This window comes from Euleptes europaea, chromosome 6 (genome assembly GCF_029931775.1).
Source record: "Euleptes europaea isolate rEulEur1 chromosome 6, rEulEur1.hap1, whole genome shotgun sequence".
NCBI lineage: Eukaryota > Metazoa > Chordata > Lepidosauria > Squamata > Sphaerodactylidae > Euleptes > Euleptes europaea.
Genome location: NC_079317.1, coordinates 94824 through 120959, shown reverse-complemented (window position 1 = coordinate 120959; position 26136 = coordinate 94824). Strand labels below are relative to the sequence as shown.

The 26136-nt window shown below is 54.3% G+C and overlaps 2 protein-coding genes across 2 annotated transcripts in view; both read left to right on the top strand.

Moving 5' to 3' along the window:
* The window catches only part of PNPLA6 (patatin like phospholipase domain containing 6), a 66495-nt gene extending 49494 nt beyond the window's left edge, over window positions 1–17001 (top strand). The window contains exons 29-36 of the mRNA XM_056851064.1: window positions 1494–1610; window positions 2111–2227; window positions 8144–8292; window positions 10332–10484; window positions 12674–12790; window positions 14288–14384; window positions 15525–15640; window positions 16918–17001. Coding sequence (XP_056707042.1) covers window positions 1494–1610; window positions 2111–2227; window positions 8144–8292; window positions 10332–10484; window positions 12674–12790; window positions 14288–14384; window positions 15525–15640; window positions 16918–17001 — 950 coding nt within the window. The remainder of the gene's footprint in view (window positions 1–1493; window positions 1611–2110; window positions 2228–8143; window positions 8293–10331; window positions 10485–12673; window positions 12791–14287; window positions 14385–15524; window positions 15641–16917) is intronic.
* A 353-nt stretch (window positions 17002–17354) lies between these two features.
* The window catches only part of MELTF (melanotransferrin), a 43135-nt gene continuing 34353 nt past the window's right edge, over window positions 17355–26136 (top strand). The window contains exons 1-4 of the mRNA XM_056851062.1: window positions 17355–17437; window positions 18819–18990; window positions 19974–20175; window positions 22669–22823. Coding sequence (XP_056707040.1) covers window positions 17355–17437; window positions 18819–18990; window positions 19974–20175; window positions 22669–22823 — 612 coding nt within the window. The remainder of the gene's footprint in view (window positions 17438–18818; window positions 18991–19973; window positions 20176–22668; window positions 22824–26136) is intronic.

The following is a 26136-nucleotide window of genomic DNA, read 5'->3' as shown; positions in this document are numbered from 1 at the left end:
AGCACAACGTTTAACTATATAACTCATGAAACATAATTTTAGCTGACATTGTCACTTTACAAACTGTTTTGTTTACATAAGTTTAGCAGGTTTATATTCTGCCGCTTTCTCTGCTGCATTCTCTGCTGCAAGATTACAGTAGAGCAAGGAAGCATATTATCCTTATGTTGAGAGAATTATTTTTAAGCACACTTCCAACTATTAATGCACTCTTAGTAGATTAAGATTCTGACATCTGGCAGCTAAGGCTTTTACGCTGCCCCTTCAAGGGCAAGCCAGAGTAACTTTAGTAGTTAGCTTTGATTAGAGCTAACCTTGAACTAGCCTGTCAGCATGACACAGAGTTGCCTGGCAGCATGACACAGAGTTGCCTGTCAGCATGACACAGACTTTCATTATACATTACACAAACCTCTGTATGTGTATGTGTGTTTAAGTTTTATATGGAATTAATTCTGCACATGTTCATAAGATACCATGATCATGTCAGAGACTGCTACAATATGTTCTAAATTTATCCTGCTTGGGAAGTTATCAAACTGGAAAGCAGGGGGCACTCCTAGCCCAGAGAAGGAGAAGTGAAGTTTTTTTTTTTAACTCCTGCCTCCCTGAGCATAGGACGATAAAACCTGCTGCTGAAGATGTCCTCCTCCCTCAGTAGAGGAGGGACCCTCACAGGTAAGCCAAGGTCCCATTCTGTTTCCCCAAGCGGATATCTGCATGCTGGGAGTGCGTGGTTGCTTATTTACTTCCTTTCTCATCTGAGACTCTTCCTTTCTCATGAAGACTCAAGGAGGATCTTAAGCCGGCCTCTCTGTCCGGGCACTCTCCCCTCTTAGATATGGCGGAGAGCCCCCTTCTCTGAGCACCCTTCTCTTAGACTGCCCCTGTGTGATGATAAGGCCTGGATGAATTCATACGATGCATGCTGGGTGGGGGGGGGGGGTCTCCTCTGCCCCATAGAGTGGACTCCATGAGCTTTGGGCCTTTTGTCGTTTTGGTAGCACGAGCCTTCATTTCCTCCGAGGCCCCCTGTCAGGAGGGGAAAGGAGCTTCTGGAAGACACTGCAGGTTTGCTGCGCCCCATACAGACTTGAGAGCAAGTCCTTTTGCCCTCTGTGGCAGCCCTGGCTCTTGCTGAAATGACCACCGTTGTAGGGGGGATGCTCTCTCGTTTCACAGAAGGAGTGTAGCCACAGACGGGTTGGGAGCAGAAGCATTCCTGTGCGGGGAGGAGTACTGGTCCCAGGAAAGAAGACTGTGCCCCCACTGCCTCCTCTGTCCTTGCTGCCTCAAGGCCTTCCCCCCATCCCCTGGGGTATTTCTCCTCCGGTCAAGCAAGCCTTCCAGGCTTCACATGCACATGCCACCATGTGGGCGGTGTGTTTCTGCTGCTTCTGTCATTGTGTCATTTCCTGTCCTGTGCTCCTCCACTCCACTCCTCCTCCTCCCCCCCCACTCCCTTTGATCGAATCTCCATCTTCATTCGGCAGGCAGCGTGTGGCGCTTCGTCCGGGCCAGCGCATCTTACACCCCCTATTTGCCTCCTCTCTGCGACCCCAAGGACAGTCACTTGCTTGTGGATGGCTGCTATGTAAACAATGTCCCAGGTCAGCATTGCGTTCGCCTCACTTCCTTGGCTGGTGGACCTTCCTGGGGACACGCGCGGCTCGGCAGGGGGGGGCGTCGTCCCGCAGCGGTTGTCTGGGACGCGGCTTCCCCCTGCCGAGCCGTCTATCCTCCTTCTTTGGCTAGAGCTGAACATGAGAGGCTTGGGGTTGAGAGTCTGAATCCTGCCCCCACGGGCACACATTGCCCAGGCGGGTAATTCTGCAGGGCACGGAAATCTGGCCCACCATGGGGGTCATGCAGAGCATTCATTGCCCAGATTTGGAATTGTTCGGAGGCTGCCTGGCTGCTCATATAGATTTGGAGACGATCGACTGGGAGGCAACTGGGCACCGTGTTGCTTGACTGCTCTGCGAAGCGCCTTGCAGAATTCCCCGGCCTGGGCAAGCAGGCTGAGGCCGTGCTGCGCTTCTCCGAAGGGCTCGTCGCTGCTCGGGGTTTCTCTCTGCTCTTCTGATTGCCTTTGTTCCCACACGGTTAGGCTCGCTGTGGCGGTACGTGCGAGCTAGCATGACCCTTTCCGGGTACCTACCGCCACTCTGCGACCCCAAGGATGGCAATTTACTGATGGACGGCGGCTACATCAACAACCTCCCAGGCAAGTATCGGCAACGGCAGGGCAGCCCTCTGCGCCCGGGAAGGAGAGTGGCCCTCACAAGCCCTCCTGGGCCTCGCTGTGTCTTCCGTGGCATCCACCCTCAAATTCTCTAGTCTTCCCCAGTAGCTAGCAACCTAGAGAGAAAGAGGGGAAGGATTTGGGGAACCAATTCAGACCCCTGACTGGTGGAATTCAACAGGGAGAAAGGGCTTTGTGGCCCTGTGTTTGTTATGGTAGCTTCTAATTGACTCTCCAGTCTGATATGTGAGTGAGTGAGCTGATTTCCCACACTTCCCCTGTCTGTCTGTCCGTCTGTCTGATGGGGCTCCTTTGCTTGCCACTCACACAAGAGGTGCACCGTCATTGCACACAAAAACGCACATGCACACACCCCAGGGCATTCAATTATGATTCCTCCTCTCTTCTGCCAAAGGTGTGCAGGAAGGCAGGGGTCACGTAAGGGAAGGCAAGCCTTGGACTTCTTCAGTGCCAGTGAGCAGGACCACATCTGGGATTCTGCGCTGGTGCAGAAGCAAAAGTTCTAGAGCCAAGAGGGCCTGATATTGGCACCCACGCTCTTTCCCTTTCAGAAAGGCAATGGTGAGGGGAGGGGGGGACGCTTCCCCACTGAGTTCTCTCTTAACTGTCTCACTATTATAAGCTTCATTTGTTCTCCAAGAAATAAGGAAACAACTGTGGACAAAGTAGAGGTCTGGCTGCAGAGTGACTCTTTTGGTGTAAAACAATATAAACAACAGGAAAATAATACGGAATAGCCACGTGCCTCGGGAGTAAGCTGGGCCTGTACGTGGTCCTGCAGATGTTCTTCCGCGGTTTGTTGGATGTCAGAAGAGGCTTCCGTATTCTTTCCAGGGAAAAGATCTGTAGGGACAGTAACACGTTTCTCCGTCATAGCGGCCCTCAGAAGTGCAAGAGAGTCTCAGAGGCTCTCAGAGTGGTCAGTCCGCAGCACCCGCCTGTGCTGACCTTTGGCAAGGCAGCTGGGGCACAAATGTGTTGAACGCGCTCTGTGGGAGCCGCCGTCGCTGGTTCAGCATCTCTGAAAGGGAGGGAATCCACAGATCTGCAAGCCGGGCGGGGGCTTTTGCCAGACGCGGACAATGCGGAGACCGAAATAGGAGCAGGTTGTTCACTTCTAGCTTTTGAGTCGTCAGGGTAACTGCACAACACCCTTCTTGCTGCCAGCTCCTCAGCTCCTTTAGCTCAGGAAGAACTCCTGCTGTACCTTAGAAGGCTCTAAGCAGGTGCTCGTCACTCCCCCGAGGGCAGGTCTGGGAGGCTTTGGGTTCTCCCGAGTTGCCCATGCGCTGGTACAGAATCCCAAACGTGATAAGAGACCTATTACAGGAAGCAACTTGTTTGCATGTGGCTTGAGTTTGTGTCCTGTGCGCTTTCAACCTGTACTGTACACACCTGCCAATAATTTCTTGTTCTGCTGGTCACTTGTGTACTCCAGACACAACACCCCACGCTGTGAGTGGCAAAGGCGGCAGAACCAGGGGAGGTTTGCCCAGCAGGAGGGCCGCTTTGGGTAAAAGAACTGGTTGCCAGGATTGGGGGGGAAGAGGGTCTTGTTCACCCTATAACTGTTGGCAGCCATCTTTACAATGGCTCAGGTGTTGGAACGAGGAGAAAAAGATAAATTGGTTGTATATTTCTTTAATGTATTTATAGCCAACATTTTCACAATGTTGAGGGCAGCTTACAAAATATGCACGGCTAAAAACGTAGCTGAAAGACGTACATCAGGTTGAAACTGCAGCTCTAGTCAGGGCCAGTTCCAGGGGGCACCGGACAGATACCTGCGTGACCCCCCCCCTCCACCTGCCTGTGCGTCAGGGTATGCTGACGCCAGCCCTGATTTTTGCAACATATACAACCTCCTGCTTCCAGTTATTGTCTGCTCGGACTGGCAGTGGCTCTCCATGCTCTCAGCCAGAGGTCTTTCACACTACCCTGATTGTTAACTGGAGACGCTGCCTGGGATTGAACCCGGGACCTTCTGCTGCTGAGCCACATCCCCTCCCCTTTCCCAGCTGGGCCCTGAAAAAGCTCTGCAAGTTTAGAACAGGCGGCAGCCAGGTGGGGAACATTTCTCCTCCCCATATCTCTGCAGGGCAGCTCGGTCCTTCAAGAAACAAATGTGGGAGTTTTCCCCCATTTGTAAGGCCACAGATGTATGGACAAATACAAGCATGTCCAAGTGGCTGTTCCAATATTTCAAAAAATAAGCCCGTCTGGGAGGGGCCAAATTGGTCGCCAGCTGACCCCCTTCTGCCTCGATTGAGCTGCTGGTCCCATGCGGTGGGGGCAGCGGCAGCAGAGGTGGCTGTGAAGTCTGTTTTTAGATTTCACCCCTAGGTGGTTGTGCGTCGACCCTTGCAAGATCTTGAAGCACGGATTTTAAAACAATGGTAACTGAAAGACATGAAGAATGTTAAACACTTTTTAATTGGTTCCATGTTCCTTTTACAATGAAAGCATTGTATTTTAAAATGTACCCTGCACTCAACAAGACTGACTCAGAGCTGCTGGGCAAGTTTTTTGTTTTATTATATTTATTTATTTCCATTCCATGTTCCCGGTGTACTGTGAGGAAGGACTTCTTCACTCAGCAGAGGATTAAATTGTGGATTCACTGCCAGTGGAGACAGTGATGTCCACAAGCATCTAGGCTTTTTTTGAGGGTGGGGTTTATGAAGGACCCTAAAGGCAGCTTGGTCAGACCCTAGAAGGCAAAATGGGGGGGGGAGGCTTGGCCTCTCTACCCTGTCTCTTCGCTATCCAGGACAACTGGTGGGCCGTTCTGTGGAACAGGACACTGGACTAGAATGGCCACGAGCGAGATCCAGCAGGGCACTGCTTACATTTTGAAGGCTGTACAGATGGAAGACCTGACCTGAAGGCAAACCGAGTGTTGGCAGTCTGAATCCTAGAATCCTAGTGTTGGAAGGGACCACCAGGGTCATCTAGTCCAACCCCCTGCACAATGCAGGAAATTCACAACTACCTCCCCCCCCATACACCCCCAGGGAACCATACTCCATGCCCAGAAGATGGACAAGATGCCCTCCCTCTCATGATCTGCCTAAGGTCATAGAATTGGCCTTGCTGACAGATGGCCATCTAGCCTCTGCTTAAAAACCTCCAGGGAAGGAGAGCTTACCACCTCCAGAGGAAGTCTGTTCCACTGAGGAACCGCTCTAATGGAAACTCTTTTGATTTAGTTTCAACCCGTTGGTTCTGGTCCAACCTTCTTGGGCAACAGAAAACAACTCAGCACCCTCCTCCGTATGACAGCCCTTCAAGTACTTGAAGATTGTTATCATGTCCCCTCTCAGTCTTCTCCTCTTCAGGCTAAACATACCCAGCTCCTTCAACCTTTCCTCATAGGACTTGGTCTCCAGACCACATAATATAGTGGGACAAGCTTTTTCATCAACTATTCCAGCACAGACTGCAGCACGGGGGGGTGTTTCCTCACAAGGAGGAGGATATCCCCTTACAAAGATGTGCGCTCTGTGTCTTGACACAGCATCAGTGGACTCTGGTTTTGTCTCAGGCACGTGTGGAGATGGCGGCCCTGATCCAATGGAGCGAGGACTCCCTTTTAACAGGTCTCAGTCCTCGCACTCCAGGCAGAAAGGGGGGCCCTGACTGCCCTGGACCCTGATGGTGGTTTCTGGTGCTCTCAATAGGGGAGTTCAGGGACTAATTCCCTGGGAGCCCTTTCAATACATACATATTTGTTGTCGTGCATTGTGGGGCTTACCTCGGAGCATGGAAAAGAGACTTTCCTTTGTTGATATCCCGCTTCCCTCCAGATCATTGGGTCTCAAAATGGCTTACGTCATTAAAACCAGCTGAAATCTCATTTCACAAAATCACTTAGCAAGAAGAGAGCCAGCCCTTTACCCCCCCCTCCCCATCATTCCACCTGCCCGCCACTCACAAGCTTCCAAAAAAACACATCCCAAAAGCTCTGCTTTGCAGAGCCTTCTACAAGGTTTGGGAAGAGAAGCTTCTCGTGGTCTGGCATTGCTTGCTGCCCGTCTAGGATGGAGATGGCTTTGTCGACTCTCAGTATAAGAGCATAAGAAAGGCCCTGCTGGATCAGACCCAGGCCCATCAAGTCCAGCAGTCTGTTCACACAGTGGCCAACCAGGGGCCTCTAGGAAGCCCACAAACAAGACAAGTGCAGCAGCATTTATCCTGCTTGTGTTCCACCGCACCTAACTCAGTAGGCGTGCTCCTCTGAGACTGGAGAGAATAGGCATGGATCATGATTAGTACTCATTTTTACTAGTGGCCATGTATAGCCCTCTCCTCCATGAACACGTCCTCTCCCCTCTTAAAGCCTTCCATGTTGGCATCCATCACCACATCCTGGGGCAGGGAGTTCCATAGTTTCATTATTCGGTTAAGTAGTGGTTAAGAATGGGGGACTCTGGAGAACCGGTTTTGTTTCCCCACTCCTACACATGGAGCCTGCTGGGTGTCCTTGGGCTAGTCACAGTTCTCTCCGAACTCTCTCGGCTCCACTGACCTCACAAGGTGTTGTGGGAGAGGAAGGGAAGGCAGTTGTAAGCCGGGTTGAGTCTCCTGAAAAGGTCAGAGAAAGTTGACATAAAGCAACCAACTCTTCTCCTCCTCTGCCATGTAACTGGCTAAAAGACTCTCCGCATGCTCTGGTCCTCTCCCTCCCTCCGGCTTAAACCTCCTTCAGCCTTTGTCCCCGTGGCTTGTCTCTTTGTCCCTCGTGTGGGTCTTTTTGGATCCCTCCGCATCCCTCTTGGGCGCTGGGGCTCCGGTGGCCGCCTCCCAGGTGAATTCCGGCCTGTGCAGAGCAGCGGAGAGGCCGGACTGCCAGAGCTGCCACCGTTTGGCCTGGTTCTTCTGCAGCCGGGACTCCCTGTGGGGCCGGGACCTCTTGTTAATAACGGGGACTGTTGTTAGAAGTGGGGTTTTTTGCCTGACTTCTAGCCTTTTAAGTCCGCCTCCATTTTATTCTGAAGACAACCATCGTGCGAGGTAGGGCAGGCAGATGATTGCTCGGAAAGCGCCAGTTGCAGGGAGCAGCCTGGGTTTCTGTGCTGCTGTGCTCAGAGGGTCGGAGGGAGTCGTGCAGCGACTCTTCCGTGGCAGAGCAGGGCCAGGGTCCAGCGCTCTGGCCCCTGCGCCAAGCCCTGCCCCGTGCAGCGCGGAGGCTGCCTGCGCAGCCACAAGAGGCAAGAGGAAGCAGAGCGGGCTTCCCAGGCGTGCGGGAGGCCTCCGCCAGCACACGGGCTGGAGCTGCCATGTTTCAAGCCGGAACCCCGCCTTATCCGGAGTTCCACATGGCTTACAATCAGGTGTAGATCAAGAGTATAAAAGTGACCATCGGAGACACCAACCGTTTCATAAAACGAGCTGCTGCCCATAAATACCCATCTGTCCTTGCTGAGAGAGCTGCTCCTGGTGAAAAGAGGGCACGGCCTGTCCAGTTGGCCCAACTGATCCTGTGGGCTCATTGTCAAAGCACAAGGATTGCCCCTCGAGCTATGGGGGAGGGCGTGTGCCCACGGGAACACACACCTGTCCTCGAGGTGAGGTTTGAGCTGAGCCAGAGAAGTCGGGCCCAGAAGAGCGCCCCTTCCGTTACTCGTGGTGCCGCTGATGATGAGCAGGGTTGTCAACAGGCATGGAGACAACGTGGCCCTGGGACTCAAGCAGCAGTTCCTAACACGGAGGTAAACAACACCTTCTTATGGCTGCATTAAAGCAACAGAACACTTTTTCTTCAGGCAGTTGGCAGCCCTAAGCCGCCCTCTTCCCCCCCCCCCGCATTGCTCCGTTGTCAGATGTGCCTCCTGCCTCCCCATCCCTCCCTTCTGACCCTTCTCTATCCCGACGTAGCCGACATTGCGCGCAACATGGGGGCCAAGACGGTCATTGCCATCGATGTGGGCAGCCAGGACGAGACCGACCTCTGCAACTACGGGGACAGCCTGTCGGGCTGGTGGCTGCTCTGGAAACGCCTCAACCCCTGGGCAGAGAAAGTGAAGGTAAGGAACCCCCCCTGCCCCGTTATCCCACCATCTCCCACCCCACGGTGCCCACAGCAGCTGGCCGGGTGGAGGCTCTCCAGAATCTCACCTGAAAAGGGGTTCCTCAGGGTAGCGCCTTGCGGGGGGGGGGGGGCATGCGCTCTCTGCCAGGATCCCTGGTGTGAAGATGGGCAACGGGGGGGGGGGGTTAAGGACCGCAGGGGCCCACGCCCACCAGTCAGGGGCCCATTGGCCGACCCTCCAGAACACCCACCCACCCCTCTCAAAGCAGCACCAGCACCATGTGGCAGGTCTTGCAGGCGGCTTGGCTCCTTGCTTGCACGGCCACCTCAGCTGGAACGAGTCTGCCCGTTGCTGCTCAGCCGGGGGCCGTCCTGCACCAGGCTCAGCTGGGAGCAGAGACAGGAGCCGGCTGGGCCTGTGCTGTGGGGGGGAGGCGCACCAGCGTATCTCGCTTCCATTAAGGCGTAGGGAAGAAGGTTGCTTAGATGGGGCAAACTCAGATAAAGAGTTGCCATTCGAAGTCCTGCCCCCCCCCCCAGCACTGCTTCCCTGATCCAGCCCCACCCATGGCTTCTTTGAACTGAAAATAGAAACACCCAAGAAACCTTTCACAAGCTTGTACGGGTGAATAGAAGCTGGGGCACAGAATCCGGGCCATCGATGCCCTGGTCAAAACTACCCCCCCTCCCCCCGTAACAAAATGTTTTACTCCTGCATCCAGATGGAGAATCTGGACTAATTAGTTCTATATGAATTAATCTATTGAAACATTTGGCCTCAGATATCTCCAGGATCTGATAAAAGTTATTTGCAACCCATTGTTTCTGATGGTAGAAATGAATTGTGAGCTGTTCTTCGAACTCAGACCAGCAAGCCAGACAGAAAACCTTCAGAGTCTCATCTTTTATTTTAAAAGAAATAGTTCTCTTTATTAGACGAGACGTTAGAAAATACAAGCATGTGAAAATTAACCCTCTAGATAGTGCAAAAACAAATGGCCAGATTATCAAAGCTCCTACCATTTCTCAACCATTTAGAGTAAGTAAGATTTAAAGCAAACTAGCTTTCAGGTTATTGTCTTAAACTGTTTTTAGGAATTTCCTATAAACCCAAGTCATGCCCACCACCCACCCACCCACCCCCAGAAATCTCAGCTAATCTCTTCTGAGAGCGTTCCATCCAGAGAAAGCTGATTTGCATTAATACATTTTTACAGAAAAAAGCAATCTTATTTTATGCTAAATCTTTCTTAATTTAAATATGTGATAATATCTAGATAACTGATTCTTAATTATTGATGAGATAAACAGGTGCATCTAAGAATATATGTGATGTTTGCTCATTACCTTGTCTAAAACAAGATTAGAAGGCCAAACCTAACTCCTAATCTCTATTAAAGGGCAATAAATCTAACATTTCTTTTAACTGTTTTAATTAGCTGTCAAAGGTAAAAGAAAGACCTTATGCAATCAGAACTCGCAGCTGAGCTTGGTATGAGCTCACAGTTACAGGAAAACATACATGATCAGCAAGAAAAGCTGATGACCTGGTCAAAACCCTGCTATGCCCCCCCTCCCCTGCCCCCCCCTTTAGCCTCTGTAGGGAGCCTTGGGGGCCGCCTCTCCCTCCCTCTCTTTTTCTCATTCACTCTCTGGAGTAATAATCTAGGGAAGGGAGCAGTTTCAGAAAGAGATGTGGGGGGGGGAGATAAGATTAAAAATCTACCCACTTCTATGCAACGCTCTGATTTGAATAGCACCCCCACTCCCCAGTACTAGTTAGTTACCTTTAAAACCTGGAGAGAACCATCCACAAATTGATGAGGCGGTGATGGAGATAAGAGGGCCAGAAAGAGCCTGGGGGGTTGCAGGCATTTGTGAGGAGGGTCAATGAGAAGAGAGAGAAGGAAATGGGAAGGGGGGGCTTTGTGTGTGTGTGTGTGTGTGTGAGCGAGAGAGGGTGTTTGCATGGAAGGGAAAGCCAGGAGGGCCCACTCCACTGACCTGAGCCTTAATGTGACCCTTCCCTCCAAGGTCCCAGACATGGCAGAGATCCAGTCTCGTCTGGCCTACGTTTCGTGTGTGCGGCAGCTGGAGGTGGTGAAGACCAGTTCCTACTGTGAATACATCCGCCCTCCGATCGATCGCTTCAAGACCATGGATTTTGGCAAGTTCGACGAGATCTATGTGAGTCCTGGGGCCCAGCTAGGCTGCTTGGAGGGGCGAAAGCTCTTTTAATTTTCTGTCTCGAGGGCTCGTGAGTGAGGGTCCGTTCACCTTTTCGAAAAGCTGCAAAGAAGACAGTATGTAAAGTGACTTTCCCAGGCCCTGGGTTCTCATGCTCAATTGCTTGCATCTGAAGAAGTGAGCTGTGGCTCACAAAAGCTTATACCCTGCCAGAAATTTTGTTAGTCTTTAAGGTGCCACTGGACATATTAGGTGCTGTGGAGCCACAGGCAGGATAAATGCTGCTGCAACTGCCTTGCCTGTGGGGCTTCATGGAGGCACTTGGTTGGGCCACCGTGGGAACAGACTAAGGGACTTGATGGGTCTCATCCACCATGGGCTTTCCTTGTGTTCTTATGACTCTCGCTCTTCTCTACTGCTTGCATAGTTAGGAAGCTGCCTCATATTTTACCTAGACCTGGTGCTGTTTGCTGGGAAGGCCAGGCGCTTTCTGTGACTCAGACCTATTTATGGGTGCTCCGTTTCTTGCAAAGCAGGTGCTGAGGGGGGGGGGGTGCGTGGAATCTCTGCTACCTGATTTGGAAGCTGTTTCCTTAGTCTCTGGTCTGTGGGGACTCTCTCTGCTTACTCAGTCGTCAAGGAGGCGCGTTGTGAGCTGTGCCCAGGAATCCTTTCAACTGTCATTCCTGAGTATAATCCAGGGTTAAGTCGTGACCCTGGGGACTGTTGCTGGGGCCCAGACCGAGTGAGTCTCTGGCACAAGTTCAGTCCTGATTGATTCCGCCAGGTCAGGGCGAGTGATGGCTGACCCGCTGTTTCCCAAGCCTCGTGTCTCACCAGATGCCAAGGCTGCGGGTCCGTGAGATGAGTGATTCCCTCTGTCGGCAAGTGAGGGCATCTAGCTGACCTTGGCCCCAGAAACTGCTTGTATACAGGGGCTCAGCCATGGGACATGTGATGGAATAACAGGGTGCTTCTGTACATGTGCAGAGTGCCTTCTCCTTTCTGAGTAATTGCAGCCAGTATATAACACACCAGAGGCAAATGCTTCCAGGACAGAGGGTGCCCCTTCTGTGCCGGCCAGAATTTCCTGCATCTGTCTTGGAAAAGCATTCCCAAGGAATGGGGAGGAGGCCAGCCTTTCCTAAAAGTGTTGCATTTGTGGGGCGGGGGTGGTGGTGGTGGCACCGGCTCTGGAGACTTTCTGCAGGGGCCTGTTTTTCATTTGCCCAAGGAAGTTACAGCAAGGTGCTTTGCAGTTAATGCCCCCCCACGGCCCTCCCTACTCCTGAGGAAAATTCCCCCACTGAACTGGTCCTCAATCCTCTGAGAACTCCCCAATCACTATCAATCTCATTGTGGTTTTTTCCTCCACTTAAAGGGCTTAAAAAGAAAACAGTGAAGGGCTGAGGGCGGAAAGGTGACTGGAAAGAGCAGAAGATAATGAACTTGGTAGTGAAGGGGTTAATTAACTCAGCTGCAGCTGACTTGTTGCTGCCCCTCCCCCATTCCTTCCCAGGCAATTGTTTATGCATTCCCCCTTATATCACCGTAAAGAAAAAGACTAAATATTTTTAAAGTAATAGCTGGGAATTCAGAGGTGAGGAAACTCATTTGGGGAGGGGTTGTTAACCCCAAATGCCTCTTCCCCCCGGGTAGCTACCGGCCTGTCAACAGATCCTTTCCTCTGTGTTCCTTGCCAGCGTGGTGTAGTGGTTAAGAGCAGTGGTTTGGAGCGGTGGACTCTGATCTGGAGAACCGGGTTCGATTCCCCAGTCCTCCACATGAGTGGCGGAGGCTAATCTGGTGAACTGGATTTGTTTCCCCACTCCTTCACACGAAGCCAGCTGGGTGACCTTGGGCTAGTCACAGCTCTCTTAGAGCTCTCTCAGCCCTACCTACCTCATAGGGTGTCTGTTGTGGGGAGGGGAAGGGAAGGTGACTGTAAGCCGGTTTGAGTGGTAGAGAAAGTCGGCATATATTACTCCTGGTTGTGTCTCTCCCCGCTCCCCCCTGGCCCCCGCATACTAGAAGTTGTGGCTGACGTGGTCACCTCTTTCTCATGCCTGACAGAATTGTGAATGATGGTGACTCCCTCTGGGGACTTTGCTGTAGACCCAGAACGTGCTCTCCGTTGTATGAATCCCGACGCAACGTCTGGATTGCCTTGTCTTTGCTCTCTTCCATAGGATGTGGGTTACCAGCATGGAAAAGTGGTGTTTGATGGCTGGTGTCGTGGGGATATCATTGAGAAGATGGTAAAAGACCGGCACTCTGCAGACTTCTATGAGAGCAAGCGCATGGATGTAAGTGGGTGTCACTGGGTGTCCCTCCCACCCCCATTTTCTCTCCCCTGTTTTGCCCTCCCCCCCCCCCCGGAGACACAGGGGAAGGAGGGGTCACACAAAAACATGTGAAGCCGCCCTATACTGAATCGGTCCATCAAGGTCAGCCTCGTCTGCTGAGACCGGCAGCGGCTCTCCGGGGTCTCAGGCAGAGGCCTTTCACATCACCTACTGCCTGGCCCTTTCAACTGGGGATGCTGCCAGGGTTTGGCCCGGGGGGGGGGGATTCTGCGTGCAAAGGAGAGGCTCTTCCTCCACTGAGCCGCAGCCGCTGATCATGGCTCAGCAGTAGAGCATCTGCTTTTCCCTTTTTGCCCTTTATTCCCAGGGAGGGAGGCAGCCTGAAGGCTGGGGGGGGGGGTGCTTGGTGTTACTTGGCTCGGTTTTAGCTCAGGGCCACCAGGAAGCACGCCCCTGGTGTGGCCTGCCTTGAGAGACCAAGAGAGCCCTTCCTCAGTACAAGGCAGAGTTTCCTGAGTTCAAGGAGGGAGGGAGGGAGGGAGGGAGAAGCTTGCCCACCAGAAAGCCTCTTAGTTCGGGCCCGTGTGATGGAGCAAGAGAAGCCCTTGAGGGTCGGAGGGCTCCAGCCTCCAAGCACAGCTCTCCCTCCTCTTCTGAGGAAGGAGAGCCTCCCTCCCACCCCCAGATGGGGCTGGGGGATGTGCGTGGGGATCCTGGGTGACAGCAAGGCTGTCCAGCAGCTGCTCCTCCAGGCCAGCAAACACAGCCCGTGGTCCAGTGGGCAAGGCAGGCCCTCCCTGCTGGGCTGATGCCAGGGAGGGCTTCCTGGCACACATCTCTGGAGCTCCTGCTTTGCCTCCCTCTGGGCACAGAAGAGGGGGGTCACTGCGGGAGTGAGTGGGGGGAAGGTAGCTGTGACTCTGCTGCCTTGTGCAGGCGGTGGGACTGGGTGACCCTTGGGGGTCCCTTCTGTGCCTCCCAGAAGCAGCTCGCCCTCCGTGATCTTTTCTTTTCTCGGTCTTTCCAGCTGCTTCCCCACTCGGCCCAGCTCTGCTGCCCCCACCACTCTTGTTTAGCTGTGGGCTGTCTCTCTTCCCACCTTTATTTTCTGTCTCAAGGCCCGAACCCCCTGGGAGTGGCTTCTTGGTGATATCCACATGCCGGTACCACCACTCACCTCTGCCCTGGGACTGATCTCTCCAGGGGTTGCCTTGGCCCCTGAGTGCTGGGGGACTGGGGTGCTGGTAGACACCCTCCTCCGCTGGACCTCCGCCACCAAGAGAGCAAGGAGTCTTGGCCGGCAGTGCCCATGATCAGTTCTTCTCCTGTTCATACCTCGTGAGCTAAGCCCAGTTGCTGTACCGTTCGAATCCTCGTGAACTATTCAGCTCCTCTCCTCCACCTGGGGGTGCCCTGCTGAGCCCCCACCCCCACCCCCCTGCTCACCATGGAAGAACCTCTGCCTCAACACGCCCCTCCCCTCCTCTCCTCGTCCAGGTGCTGACGTGTCCCAGTGCAGGCTTCACAGACCTGGCTGAGATCGTGTCTCGCATTGAGCCGGCCAAGAGCTACGTGTCAGACAACTACGCAGACGGTGAGCCCCCGTCCTTGGCGGGTCTGACTTCCCTCCAGCCGGGGGCCTGGGACTCAGGAGGTTCCCCCCTTCCCCCTTCGTGTTTTTCCCTGGCCTCCCCCTGGCATAGCTGAGGGCTTGAGGGCTCCCCCCTCTGGGCTCGGGGGACAGGGGCGTGACTCCCAGGGTTTGTCCTCTCTGCCAGCCACAGATTTGCAGAGGGGCTGCAGTGAGAGGGAGACGGTGGAACCCAGTGGCTGGCTTATGGGGCTGAATTCTAGGGTGAGGGGGTCATTACTCTGCCCGCACAGTTGAGCATAATTTTCAGGACATTCCCATTTTCCATCCTGCCCGTTTTCCCAAGGAGCTCAGGGCAGTGAATCTGCTTCTCTTTACTCACCTCAAAACACTGGGAGGTGGGGCTGGACCGGGAGAAAATGACCGGCTCAGGGTCCCCCCCCCCCTTGAATTTCCTGGTATGTTTGTGCTTGACCCTGGGGGCTCTCGGGCCTCGTCCAACACACAATGGCCACTGGTTTACTGTGTGGTTGTCTGTTGTGTGGTCCTGACTTTATTTCGACATGATCTTCTGTGAGATCCTTTCCCCACTTGGCCACTGCCGTGGTGGAGGGAACAGCTGTGTAGAACCCCCCAGGGGGGAAGCCGTGGCGACTCATTGTGGAGATGGACGTGGCACGGGCTGCGTAGGCAGAGGGAAGAGCTCTCCCGCGAGCAGGCAGGCACACACATACACACACACGACACAACAAGAGAGGGCAGAGTCACCTGCAGGAATGTCTGAAAATTATTATTGCGGGTGGGTTTTTGTTTTATTCACTTTGTTTATACACCACCTTTCTCCGCAATGGGGACCCAAAGCATTGGGGACCCAAATCGTTCTCCTCTCCTCTGTTTTTATCCTCACAACAACCCTGTGAGGTTGGTTAGGCTGAGAGCATGACTGGCTCAAGGTCACTCAACAAGCTTCCATGGCAGAGTGGGGATTCGAACCTGGGTCTCCCAGATCCTCATCTGACACTCTAGCCTCTACATCACACTGGCTCTCTAAAGGGCTGATTCTGAGGGAAGGGGGGGAGGCGTGGCAAAAATCCTGAGGGGTCACCCCAGGGGTGATGAAGCTTCTCTTTGCCCACAAAGCAGGAGAGGAATCCGACTATCTGACCGAGTACGAGGAGGACGGAGTAGATGCCGTGCAAGAGGAGGAAGATCAGGAACTGCTGTTTGCCCCAGCCGAGCAGAACGCCGCCTTTGAAACGGTAGGTGGAGAGACCACCCCCCCGGAGGGGGGCCGGCCGGCCTGTATGGGCAGCCCAATTGCAGATGATACTAAATTGGGAGGGGTAGCAAATACTGTAGAAGACAGAGACAAGATGCAGGATGATCTTGACAGGCTGGAGAAATGGGCTAGAACTAATAAAATGGACTTCAACAAAGACAAATGTAAAGTTCTGCATTTAGGTCGGAAAAATCAAATGCATAATTATAGGATGGGGGAGACTTGTTTGAGCAGTAGTGTGTGCAAAAAGGATCTTGGGGTCTTAGTAGACCAAACACTGAACATGAGTCAGCAGTGTGATGCAGTAGCAAAAAAGGCAAATGCAGTCTTGGGCTGCATCAACAGAAGTATAGTGTCCAGATCAGTGCTGGTATCGCTTTACTCTGCTCTGGTTAGACCTCACCTAGAGTACTGTGTTCAGTTTTGGGCCCCGCAATTTAAGGACGTAGACAAGCTGGAACGTGTCCAGAGAAGGGCAACGACGATGGTGAGGGGTCTGGAGACCAAGTCCTATGAGGAAAGGTTGAAGGAGCTGGGTATGTTTAGCCTGAAGAGGAGAAGACTGAGAGGGGATATGATAACCATGTTCAAGTACTTGAGGGGCTGTCATATAGAGGATGGTGCCAAGTTGTTTTCTGTTGCCCAAGAAGGTAGGACCAGAACCAACGGGTTGAAATTAAATCCCTAGAGGATCCAACCTAGCAGCTGGTCAGCAGAAGCCTGTATGTGCCTGAAAGATGTTTCTGTCATGCCGGCTACTCTCTGAAGCCATCCCTGGTTCAAATGTGTGTGCCCCAGCCAGGTTTCTCCTCTGTCTCCCTGTGCTGCTGATTTGTTCCTTTAAACCAGCCTGTAAATAAATAAACCTTCTTAGTCGTGTTGAAGCACATTGATTCATAGGGTTGTCATGAGTCAGAAGCGACTTGACGGCCCGTCACACACGCACAGTTGTTTGTATACTAATCCTGCCTCAGTGATCTCAATAACCTCCTTGTGCACCACAAAGCTGACCTCCCGGCAGCGAACCCCAAGCTGATCCACTGGCTACCTTTAGAACACCTGGTAACTGAGGGGGAGGTTTATGGCTATAAAACAAACCTAGATCCACTAAAACCATAGGAGACCGTGTGCGTCCCCTCAGTTGGTTTAAAAAAAAAAAAAAAAAAAGGCCGGTCACAGCTGACTTTCATGAAGCCGTTTGGTTTCTGGCTCCTGTTTTCTGCCGTACCCTTATAAGTGGACTCTTTCTTCTTTCAGGACGAGGAGAAGAGTCTTCGGCACCGCCTCCGAGGGACCTCCCAAGAGACTCCTGCTCCTCCCGGCTCAGCTGCCACCCCTTGAGGATTGGTCTTACTCAGCCGGAGAAATGGAGAGACTGTGACCAGATTTTGCCCTCCCCTTATAGGCTGCTGTGTTGGCGAGGGGGGGGAGCAAGGGGGGCCCCCACGTCTCCTGCCGAATCCTTGGCTTCTGCCCAGCATAGCAGTAGACCCTCAGGGCTCTGTTGTGCTCTCTCTCAGTGCCAGCTGCTGCTCCTGGCATGTGCTGCAGAGCGCCGCACAGTGAACACGTCGCCACAAGCCCACAGCAGTGCCCTGTGCTGGGGTGGGATTCTGAGACCACCGTGCTTTCGGGGCGGGAGCCGTAATGAAGAGCTCCAATGTTAGGACTGGCCAGTAGGCACATCACGTGTCATGTTAGAGGGGGGTGGCGTGGAGAGGAGAGGCGGGAGTCTGGAAATTCACCAGAGGGAGTGCAAGAAGCGACCTTCTGCCGAGTGAGTTGAGCCGCTGGTCCCACGGTCAGCCTTGTCCATTGTGGCTGGCAGCGGCTCTCTCTCCAGGTCTCAGGAGGGGCGTCCTTCCCCTCCCTTTTGACTGGCGATGCTGCCGGGGGATTGAACCTGGGACCACCTGCATGCACAGGGGACGCTCCCCACCCACCCCACGTCCCAGGATGTGTGGGGATCTTGACCTCTCCCATTCACTAGCTGCTGTCTGTTTGGGCCGGACAGAGTTTGGCACCCTGACTGGTCGGGATGCCGGCTGATCCATTCCGAGACCCAAAGCAGAGTGAAGAACTCCCGGCTTTCCTGCTCCAGCCATTAGCAGTATAAACACCACCGCTGGACTCAGTGCTGGAAAATAGATCAGGTAACTGACTCTGCCGGCTCTGAGCTGCCCCAGCATTTGTTGGCTTTATGTTGCTTGTTTGCCAGAGGTTTCAGACTGCAGCCCACACGGACTGTTATCAGATTTTTTTTTAATTGATAAAACAAACTGTTCTTAATTTTATGGATGAAATAAAAAAGAGACACTTGTTTGTGGGTGGCTGATGGATACTGAGTGCCGAGCCCTCTCTGGGTGGGCTGGCCGGCCGGCACATGGGCCTGTTCAGGCCGCCACACTGAGCACAGGCAGGGGCGGATGCTGCACTGGTGCTGCAGGAGGCCAGAGGGGGTGTCATGGCAAAGAGGGGTGGTGGTCTGGGCACGTGGGGGTGCACTCGGGTTTTTGAAGGGGGTCGTATTGCACCTTTGTGCATTCAGGACAGGAACCAAAAGGAAATAAGCAATAAATACAACATCTGATGAAAAGACTCAGTTTTTTAGGAGAACAAGTCAAATAGTTAAAGACGGTATTTTTACAAAAGACCTGCGACAGAGACTGATTAACGTAGTGTAGCTTTTGTGAGCAAAAGCCCCCCGTCTGATGAAGGGGTCTGTGGGTGGCAAGCGTTTATGCCATAAGAGGTTCGCTGGCATTCGGGGGCCCAGGTGTGTTCCTTTGGCAGCATCAGACTAGCACCGCTGCTCCCGTTAGAATTAATGTCCAAAACTCTCCATCAAAACCACCAACAGCTCAACTACCACGCTCTCCACATATTTTTTAAAAGGGAACCTTTGCTACCTCTGCGGAGATGTTGCTTTCCTGACCTCTTTGTGAAGGGGGCCGGATGCTTGTGGGGGGCCACAGTCAAGGGGAGGAGTGGCTGAGACAAGGACCCGGTGTGGGCCAGCTGGTGGGTCCCAGATGGCACTCTGGGGTAGCACAGGAGACTCTTGGCAGGCATTGAGGTGCCTATTCTGAGCAGGCGTGCAGGATTTTCCACCCCCCACCCCGGTCAGAGGGCCCTCTTCCCACTGTTCCTAACAACAGGATAGTTTTGTCGGGGCACTGCTGGAACCTGGCTCGCAGCCTGGCTAGGATCTGCCCCGCTTGCCTGGCCATGTGGAAAAAGAAGCAAAAAGGGCATTTGTACCAGCAGCTAGTGCTGCAGAAGCGCTCCCAAGGGCGGGGGCCTGGCCCCTGGAGTGCGCAGCGGCTACCTGTGAGGCTTGCTGGTTCTTTGGGAACAGGAGAGGCAAAGGAGCAGGGTTCCACAGGAGAGAGAAGTCTTGGGGGGGGGGGGGAGCCTGCTGTGATATTTGGCTACCATATTCCAACCTACTCAACCCTCCCTGGATGGAGAGTTGCAACTCCTTTTGTTTGGCATCCCCCCCCCTGCCCCGGGGGAAGAGGCCATTAAACCATGCTGTACTTCTGGATTGGAAAGTTGGAAGTGGATTAAAATTCTCCGTGCTGGGTGCCGGACCAACCAGATGACAGAGCTCTCCTGTGGCCTCTTCTGGGAAACTTAAAAGCACCTGTGTTGAGCCTAAGTCAGTAGTACTTTTGGATTAAGTAGCAGGCAGAGAAAACTCATCCCTAGAAAAGAGCCTGAAATGTCTAGATGGCGTTAATGTGTTGCTGGGTGAAACCAGGAGGCCACAGCGACGTGGCAGAAAACCTGGGACGGGCTTCTTCAGACAGCTCTTCAGATTTACTTGATTTTATTTGAGGGATGTATACCACACTTTTCTCCCCAATGAGGACTCAAAGAAGCTCACAACATCACCCTCCCCTCCCCCTTTTTATCCTTACGACAACAACCCTATTGGCTAGGTTTGGGTTAAAGAGAATGACTGGAAATGCTCTACTGAGCGTTTACGGAACCCGTTTTGCTCCGTCAGAGACAGGAGAAGCAGGGCGGAGTTGGGCGCCCTGGGAGCTGAAGCTCGACTTGCGCAGGCGTCGTGCATGCCGTCTCACACGGGACTGTTTTCAGGACGATGCAGGCGCAAGAGAAAGGGTGGGCCGCCCTCCTTGTGTGGAAGCAAAGCCAAGAGGCCGCCGGGTGGGGTTCTTGTGCTGCACAAGTGCCCCCTGAGAGCCAGGCTCCTCCGTTTGGTCAAAGACCTCTGCTGGGGTTTTAAGGAGATCTTTTGGGCCCCGGGGTGCTCTTCCCGCTGGCCCTCCGTGGACCATTTCTAGGCCGTTGCTCCATGGCTGAGCTTGAACATGGAAGAGAGGCACCGAGGGCCCGGGAGAAGCGTGGCCAGGCAGCCCCCCGGCCCAGCAGAGAACGGGTCAGCGGAGGCACCTCCAGCTGTGGCCGGGAGGGCGTGTCCAGTCCAGGATGCCTCTGGCTCTCCGGGCAGGAATCCAGCTTCGCCGTGCCCCTCCACAGCTTTGCGTACCTTTTCCCCTCACACAAACCTCTTGCATTTTTGTCCCTGTTGGTTACATGTTACATGTGGTTGGAAACTGAGTTGGGCCCAACAAGAGCAGGGGCTGAGGCCATGAGCAGGGGCTGAGGTCAAAGACGGTCACTCAAGAATATGCGGAGGGTTTTCTCGGGTGATCAGAGTATAACGTCATTCAGAACTTCCTGCCCCGATGCCTGGAACTGCCTGCGCCCTACGGCCTCCTCATTCGGCCTCAAACGCCCCCTCTTGCACAGCCTTGCAGTCCCCGGTTGCTGAGGGAAACGAGGTCTCAACCTGGATGCAGAGTTGTCATCCGTCGCCCCCCCCCCGTCCCCCGGTTCTCTCTGCCCTCCCGTCCCTTTGTTGCAGGGGCATAAAACGGCTCACAGGAAAAAGAAGTGCACAATGTTAGCAAACCAAACCCCAGACCATATTTTGGTCTGGCCGGGATTCAGTTGCTGGCTCATCCAGTGGCATCAGGTACGAGGCGCAGGCTAGGAGCCCAGAGTCCAACATCTCCTAGCCTGCGGCTCGTGCCCTTTGACCTGCCCCTCTGGCCACGCCCGGGCATTAGAGGCATGCCTGGAACAGGAAAGGACGCCCATCAGGTTCTCAGAAGAAGGGACACGATGGTCTTGCCTCGTTTGGTGTCAGGCAGACAATATTGACCAGTGGCTAATTTTTGATGGGTGGCAGCCAGCCTCCCTCCTTCGTCGTCGTCTTCTTCCCAGAAGACACCCGGCAGCGTTTGATCTGTCCAGACGTGCCCAGGGGGGCCAAGGGCACCTTCCCGGCTGGTGTCTTGGTTGGTCCTGCTGAAGAGGCACCGCCTGGCTGGTGCTTTTGGAGCCTCGGGCGCTAGGTGGTGCTGAAGGGCCGGCCGGCTTCCAGCCCCCAGTCCGGCCACTTGGGATCCGCTCCCAGAGGCAGGCTGGCTGGCTGGCTGGGCTTCCCTTCAAGGCAGTCATTCAGGTGCCCGGAGAGTGGGGGGGGGGGCATGTTTTTCCCTCCACCTACTGACGTGGGGTGGACGTGCCCAGAGACAAGAGCCTCTTTTGCCAGCCTGGCTTCCGAGGAGGAGTGGTCTGGAGAGGCACACTGCCTGACGAGGTCCCGCCACGGAGGGAGCTCACATTCCTTCCCCTGGGCCGCTGGGGGGGGAGAGCGAGAGAGACAGAGAGCCCTGCCATGAAGCCCTTTGGACCTGCTTGCGCTCTTCTGCTCTGCTTTCCTCCGGGTAGGTTCCGCACACAATTACAGCAGTGATTTCTCTTTGCTGCAGGGCAGGAGATACCGGGGGAGGCCTGGACGTCCTGCTGGAGATGTGGGGGGGGGGGCGGTTGCGGTTGGTACCCGGAGCTTGGCCAAGGGCTTCCATGAGGGTTTCCCTTTTAGCATTGCCTGCTTTTTCTTTTGATGTGCTGGTTCTGGGGGGGGGGAGCAGCTGTCCAGGCTTGATGACTGGAAAGGCCAGTTTCTGATCCCCATAAAGGGAGCCTGTGGAAGACGCATTGCCTTCACCTGGTCTGAGAGGTAGAAGAACCCGACAGGTTCGGACAGGGCATTTGGTCTCCTCTGCAGATAGGAGTAAGAGGAATCCTTTGGCACGTGGGCCTTTCTTCAGTCCTCCTCTTTCTACGATATGAAGCCTGTGAACCCCACAGGGGACCAATTCTCTGCTTTTTGGCCTGGGTGTGTTTCGCCATGCGGCTTTCTCATAGCCCACGTCCAGATATTTCCTATGAAGGTTCCCCACGCCCAGGTGACAGCAGCTATCCAACACCTAAGGGGCAAAGCGCAAGACCGTCAAACCATCTGCCAGCATGGGAGCTGGGCGGGCGCATGTTGAACAGTCATCACAGTCGCCCCCATTGAAGTGACGGGGAGGCCCGGCTGCGGGGTCCCCGGTGGGATCCGTCATTCACTGTGAATGGCCTTTGTGAAGCATTGCTCAGCCGTCCGGGTTTCCTGGGCCGAGTTCAGCCCAGACCTCTGCTCTGCTCCTGCTCTCCCCGTCTGCCCACAACTCTCTTGGCGGTGCCCCTTGCTAAGCTGCCCGGGGTGCTGAGCTGGGTGCTAATGCCCAGCCTCGGGGCCAGGGCCAAGCATTTTCTGCGGCCAGAGGCAGAGTTGTTTGTCTGGAACAGGGTGGGGGTGAGACGGGGCTCGGTGGCTCTCTGAGGACATGCTGGAAACAGGTCGGTGGTTTGGAAGTATTGGCCGGGAGAGAATGTTCTGGGGCAAGAGGGGGCGCGGAGTAGACCCCAGGTGCTCCCTCCGGTCCAACCCTGGCCAGGCAGAGACCTCCCAAGGAGCCTGCCTGCCTGCCTGCCTGCCAGCCAGCCGGACGCGCAAGCGGGGCTGACGGCTGCTTGGGCGCTGCGTGGAGCCGTGCCCGGGCCCTGCTGCTGCCCCCCGGGTGCCTGGCCCGCTGCTGGGAGTCCAGGCCTCACCGCCCCTTTGCTGCTCCTTCCCTGCAGGCCTGGCCCTGAGCCTGCTGCGGTGGTGCACCGTCTCCGACCAGGAGCTGGCCAAGTGCAGCGAGATGAGCAAGGCCTTTGCCGGGGCCAACCTCCGGCCCCTGCTGGCGTGTGTCAACGGGGGCTCTGCCGGCAACTGCACCGCCATGGTCAACGTAAGTCTCGGATGGGCTCAGGGGTGGGTTCACAGGTTGAATGGCAGGAGAGCAGACCAACCGCAGCTTTTGATTTCCAGGGAACCTCTGGCCCTCCCTCTCCTCCGGACTCGCACGCCACGTTTTTCTTGGTGTCGTGGTTAAGAGCGGTGGTTTGGAGCAGTGGTTTCTGATCTGGAGAACCGGGTTTGATTCCCCACTGCTCCTTCACATGAGTGGCGGACTCTAGTCTGGTGAACCGGGTTGGTTTCCCCGCTCCTCCACATGAAGCCAGCTGGGTGAGCTTGGGCCAGTCACAGTTCGAACTCTCTCAGCCCCACCTACCTCACAGGGTGTCTGTTATGGAGGGGAAGGGAAGGGGATTGTCAGCTGGCTTGATTCTTCCTTAAGCGGTAGAGAAAGTCGGCATATAAAAACCAACTATTATCATTATTATCTCCGAGGTGTTCTGTTTTGTGCTCAACGCTAATTAAAGAAGCTCCAGTTGACGGCTCACCTCTCTGAATGAAACAACTGAGGAATTGTTGACGGTGAAATAAATGTGTGCGTTGCCAAAGCTTTGCTATTGGCAAAGTATAACGGGGCCTGTTGTGTGTTAAATTATAAGTTACGAGCTGCAGTTACAAGAAAATGGGGTTCTTTTTAAATTCCTTTCCATAAAAAACACTCCAGAAGTAAAGTTGCCTCGAAAAACCAACAAGCAAACCTGCCCGTGAGTTGTAGCCCCACCTGGTGAACTGACCCCCCCCCCCACTGGCTAGTCAGTTACGGCGTCCTGTGAGCCCCCCAGCTAGACCTTGGAGTCCTTCTTGGAGAGAAGTCAGGGTATCTTGACAAAGGGAGTTTTGACTCTTGGAAGCGGATGGCCTGACAATCTGGCTGGTCTCCGAAGCTGCTGCTGGACTCGAACCGAACTGTTGTGCTGCAGAGCGACCCACGGGCTCAGTCTCCCAGCCTGTCGTGATTTGGGAGGTGCTCTTCAGTGGCGTGACCGGCCGCCGAGAGGCATCTCCTCTTCTTCCCCTGCAGCGCTTCTCTTCTCTTTCCTGACGCCCAGCGGCACAGGGCGGAGGGCGCGGCAGCCCCATCCGTCTTCAGGACTCAGCTGGGAAGCAGGAGGGGTTTGGGCATCCTGTAGTCGGAGGGAGGCATCATCCAAGGCGAGAGAGAGAAGCGACGGAGCACCACGTTGGCCGTTTGGCATCTCCCCCCCACCCATCAACTGGATGGGAGGGACGGTGAAGAGGCCGCGGTGTTGCCGAAGCTTCTCTGGCATTTTGCAGCGTGTGTGTGTGTGGGGGGGGTTGGATGGACAAGGAGGAAGCTGGAGTGTGGCAGGAGAAAATGGCCAGGCAGGGAACCGTCCCTTGGGGCCGCTTGATAGGTACAAGCCCTCTGCACAGAACCCGAGATCCTTTTTACTGGAGACTTCAGGGGCTGGGATCCGGGGGCTCTCCTTGCAATGCAGGGCGTCTTTACCTGCCTCTGAGCTGTGGCCTCTCCTCAAATCCAGAATCCCACAGTTCCAGCTCAGAATACTTTCCGTTAAAGCTTTTCTTGGAGGCCCCGATTCTCCAGTGCAGCCTGGGGGGCGGGGGACAGGGGCATTAAATTCAGCTTGGCTTAAGCAAAGCCGACGGCCTCCTCTGGGCCTTGAGAAAGTTCCCCTCTCGCCCCCTCCCTGGGGGGGTCTTGTGAAGGCTGCCGTGGGCATGAGGCTCTGGGAGGCCTGTCTGTGATCCTCAACAAAGCCGCTCTCTTTCTCCGCTGACCAAATGAGGAAGTTCTGGTTAGAAAAGAAAATCCTACATTCAGGATGGCGACGACTGAGCCACAGTTCCCACGTTTGCAAAACAAGCTGCAGGATGCGGGGCTGTTCCCATTTCTTTTCTCCACTCCAAACCCACTGGCAAGGCCCCCTCTCTTCACCCCCCGCCCCCTGCTCCATCCCTCCCTGCCTGTGCCGTGTGCCTCCCCTGCATCCTTGGGTTCTGGGCTCTGTACTTGGAGCCGTAGTGGCAGGCGGTGGGGGGGGGGGGCTCTGCTGCTGTAGAGGGCTAAGTGCAGCAAAGGTGTTGTCACACTATTGCGCTGCCGTTCCTGGTGTCAGGAGATTTACCTATCTCTCCTAGATAAGGGGGAGCAAAGTGCAGTCCCCCCGCCCCAGCCATCATAGGCCAAGGACTGGTGTCCTGTTGCAAGGAGCCGGCGTTCTCCCTCCTTGCCTCCTGGACATCCACATCCTGTCCTGGTTCTCTTGGCCTCTGTCGTGGATCCCGTCTGCTGACATAGCCGCCCAGGCAGCAGTTCTCCTGGCGAGCCATTTCTTGATTTGCTCCAGTTTACATCTGGCCTTTCTACTGACGAAGCAGTCATTGATGGCTTTACAAAATAAAAAAGAAATGCTGACATACGATACATGAAGTCTGGGCTTCTGTTCCCCCCATCCCCTTGCAGTGTGGCTACAGGGCTTTTAGCTCATCGCTAAAAGGAATTAAGAAAAAGAATCCTTAAAGTGTGAAGTCCACTGGCCGGGCTTAGTGGTGGCCGTGAGCATGGTTGCCCTAAATGATGATGAATGAAAGAAATGCTTCCTTCTGGTCGTTCTGGATCTTCTGGCCATCCGCTTCGTTGCCCCCCCCCCCAGCCCTACTATTACGGGAGAGGAAGGAGCAGCTCTCTTTGCCCACTCGCTTGCCTGCAGTTCTGATAGCCTCTTCACATGAACTATGGCCAAGTCAGGTATCCACCATCCTATACTTGTGTGTGTGTGTGTGTGTTATCAATTTTACATTAATGTAGAACTTTGCATTTATGTTTGCTGAATTTCATTTTACTTACTTAGTTTATTTATAGCCTGCCTTTCTCACGGGGACGGCAGATTCCAAGATATTTTAAAAAATGCAGTCAGCATGAGACATTCCATAAACACTGCAACAGGATGAGGATGACAACATTAGAAAGCAAACAAAATCATGTTCGTTTCAGCCCAGCTTTCCAATCTGTCAGGGCTCTTTTGAATGTCTTTCTGTCCTCTAAGGTGTTAGCTGCCTCTCCCGGCTCTGTGTCATCTGCAGGTCTATTAAGGATTCCCACCAAGGCATTGATAAAAATGCTAAACCGTGCTGGTCCCCGAACCAATCCTTGCAGCCCCCTCTCAAGGAGTCTTTCCCGATTGGTGAACTGCCTTTCTTTGACCACCACTTTTTGAGTCTGGCTCACCACCATCAGGCTCTGTGGCCCACATAGAATCACAGAGTTGGAAGGGACCACCAGGGTCATCTAGTGACAGTGCCACAGTCCCCACGTGACC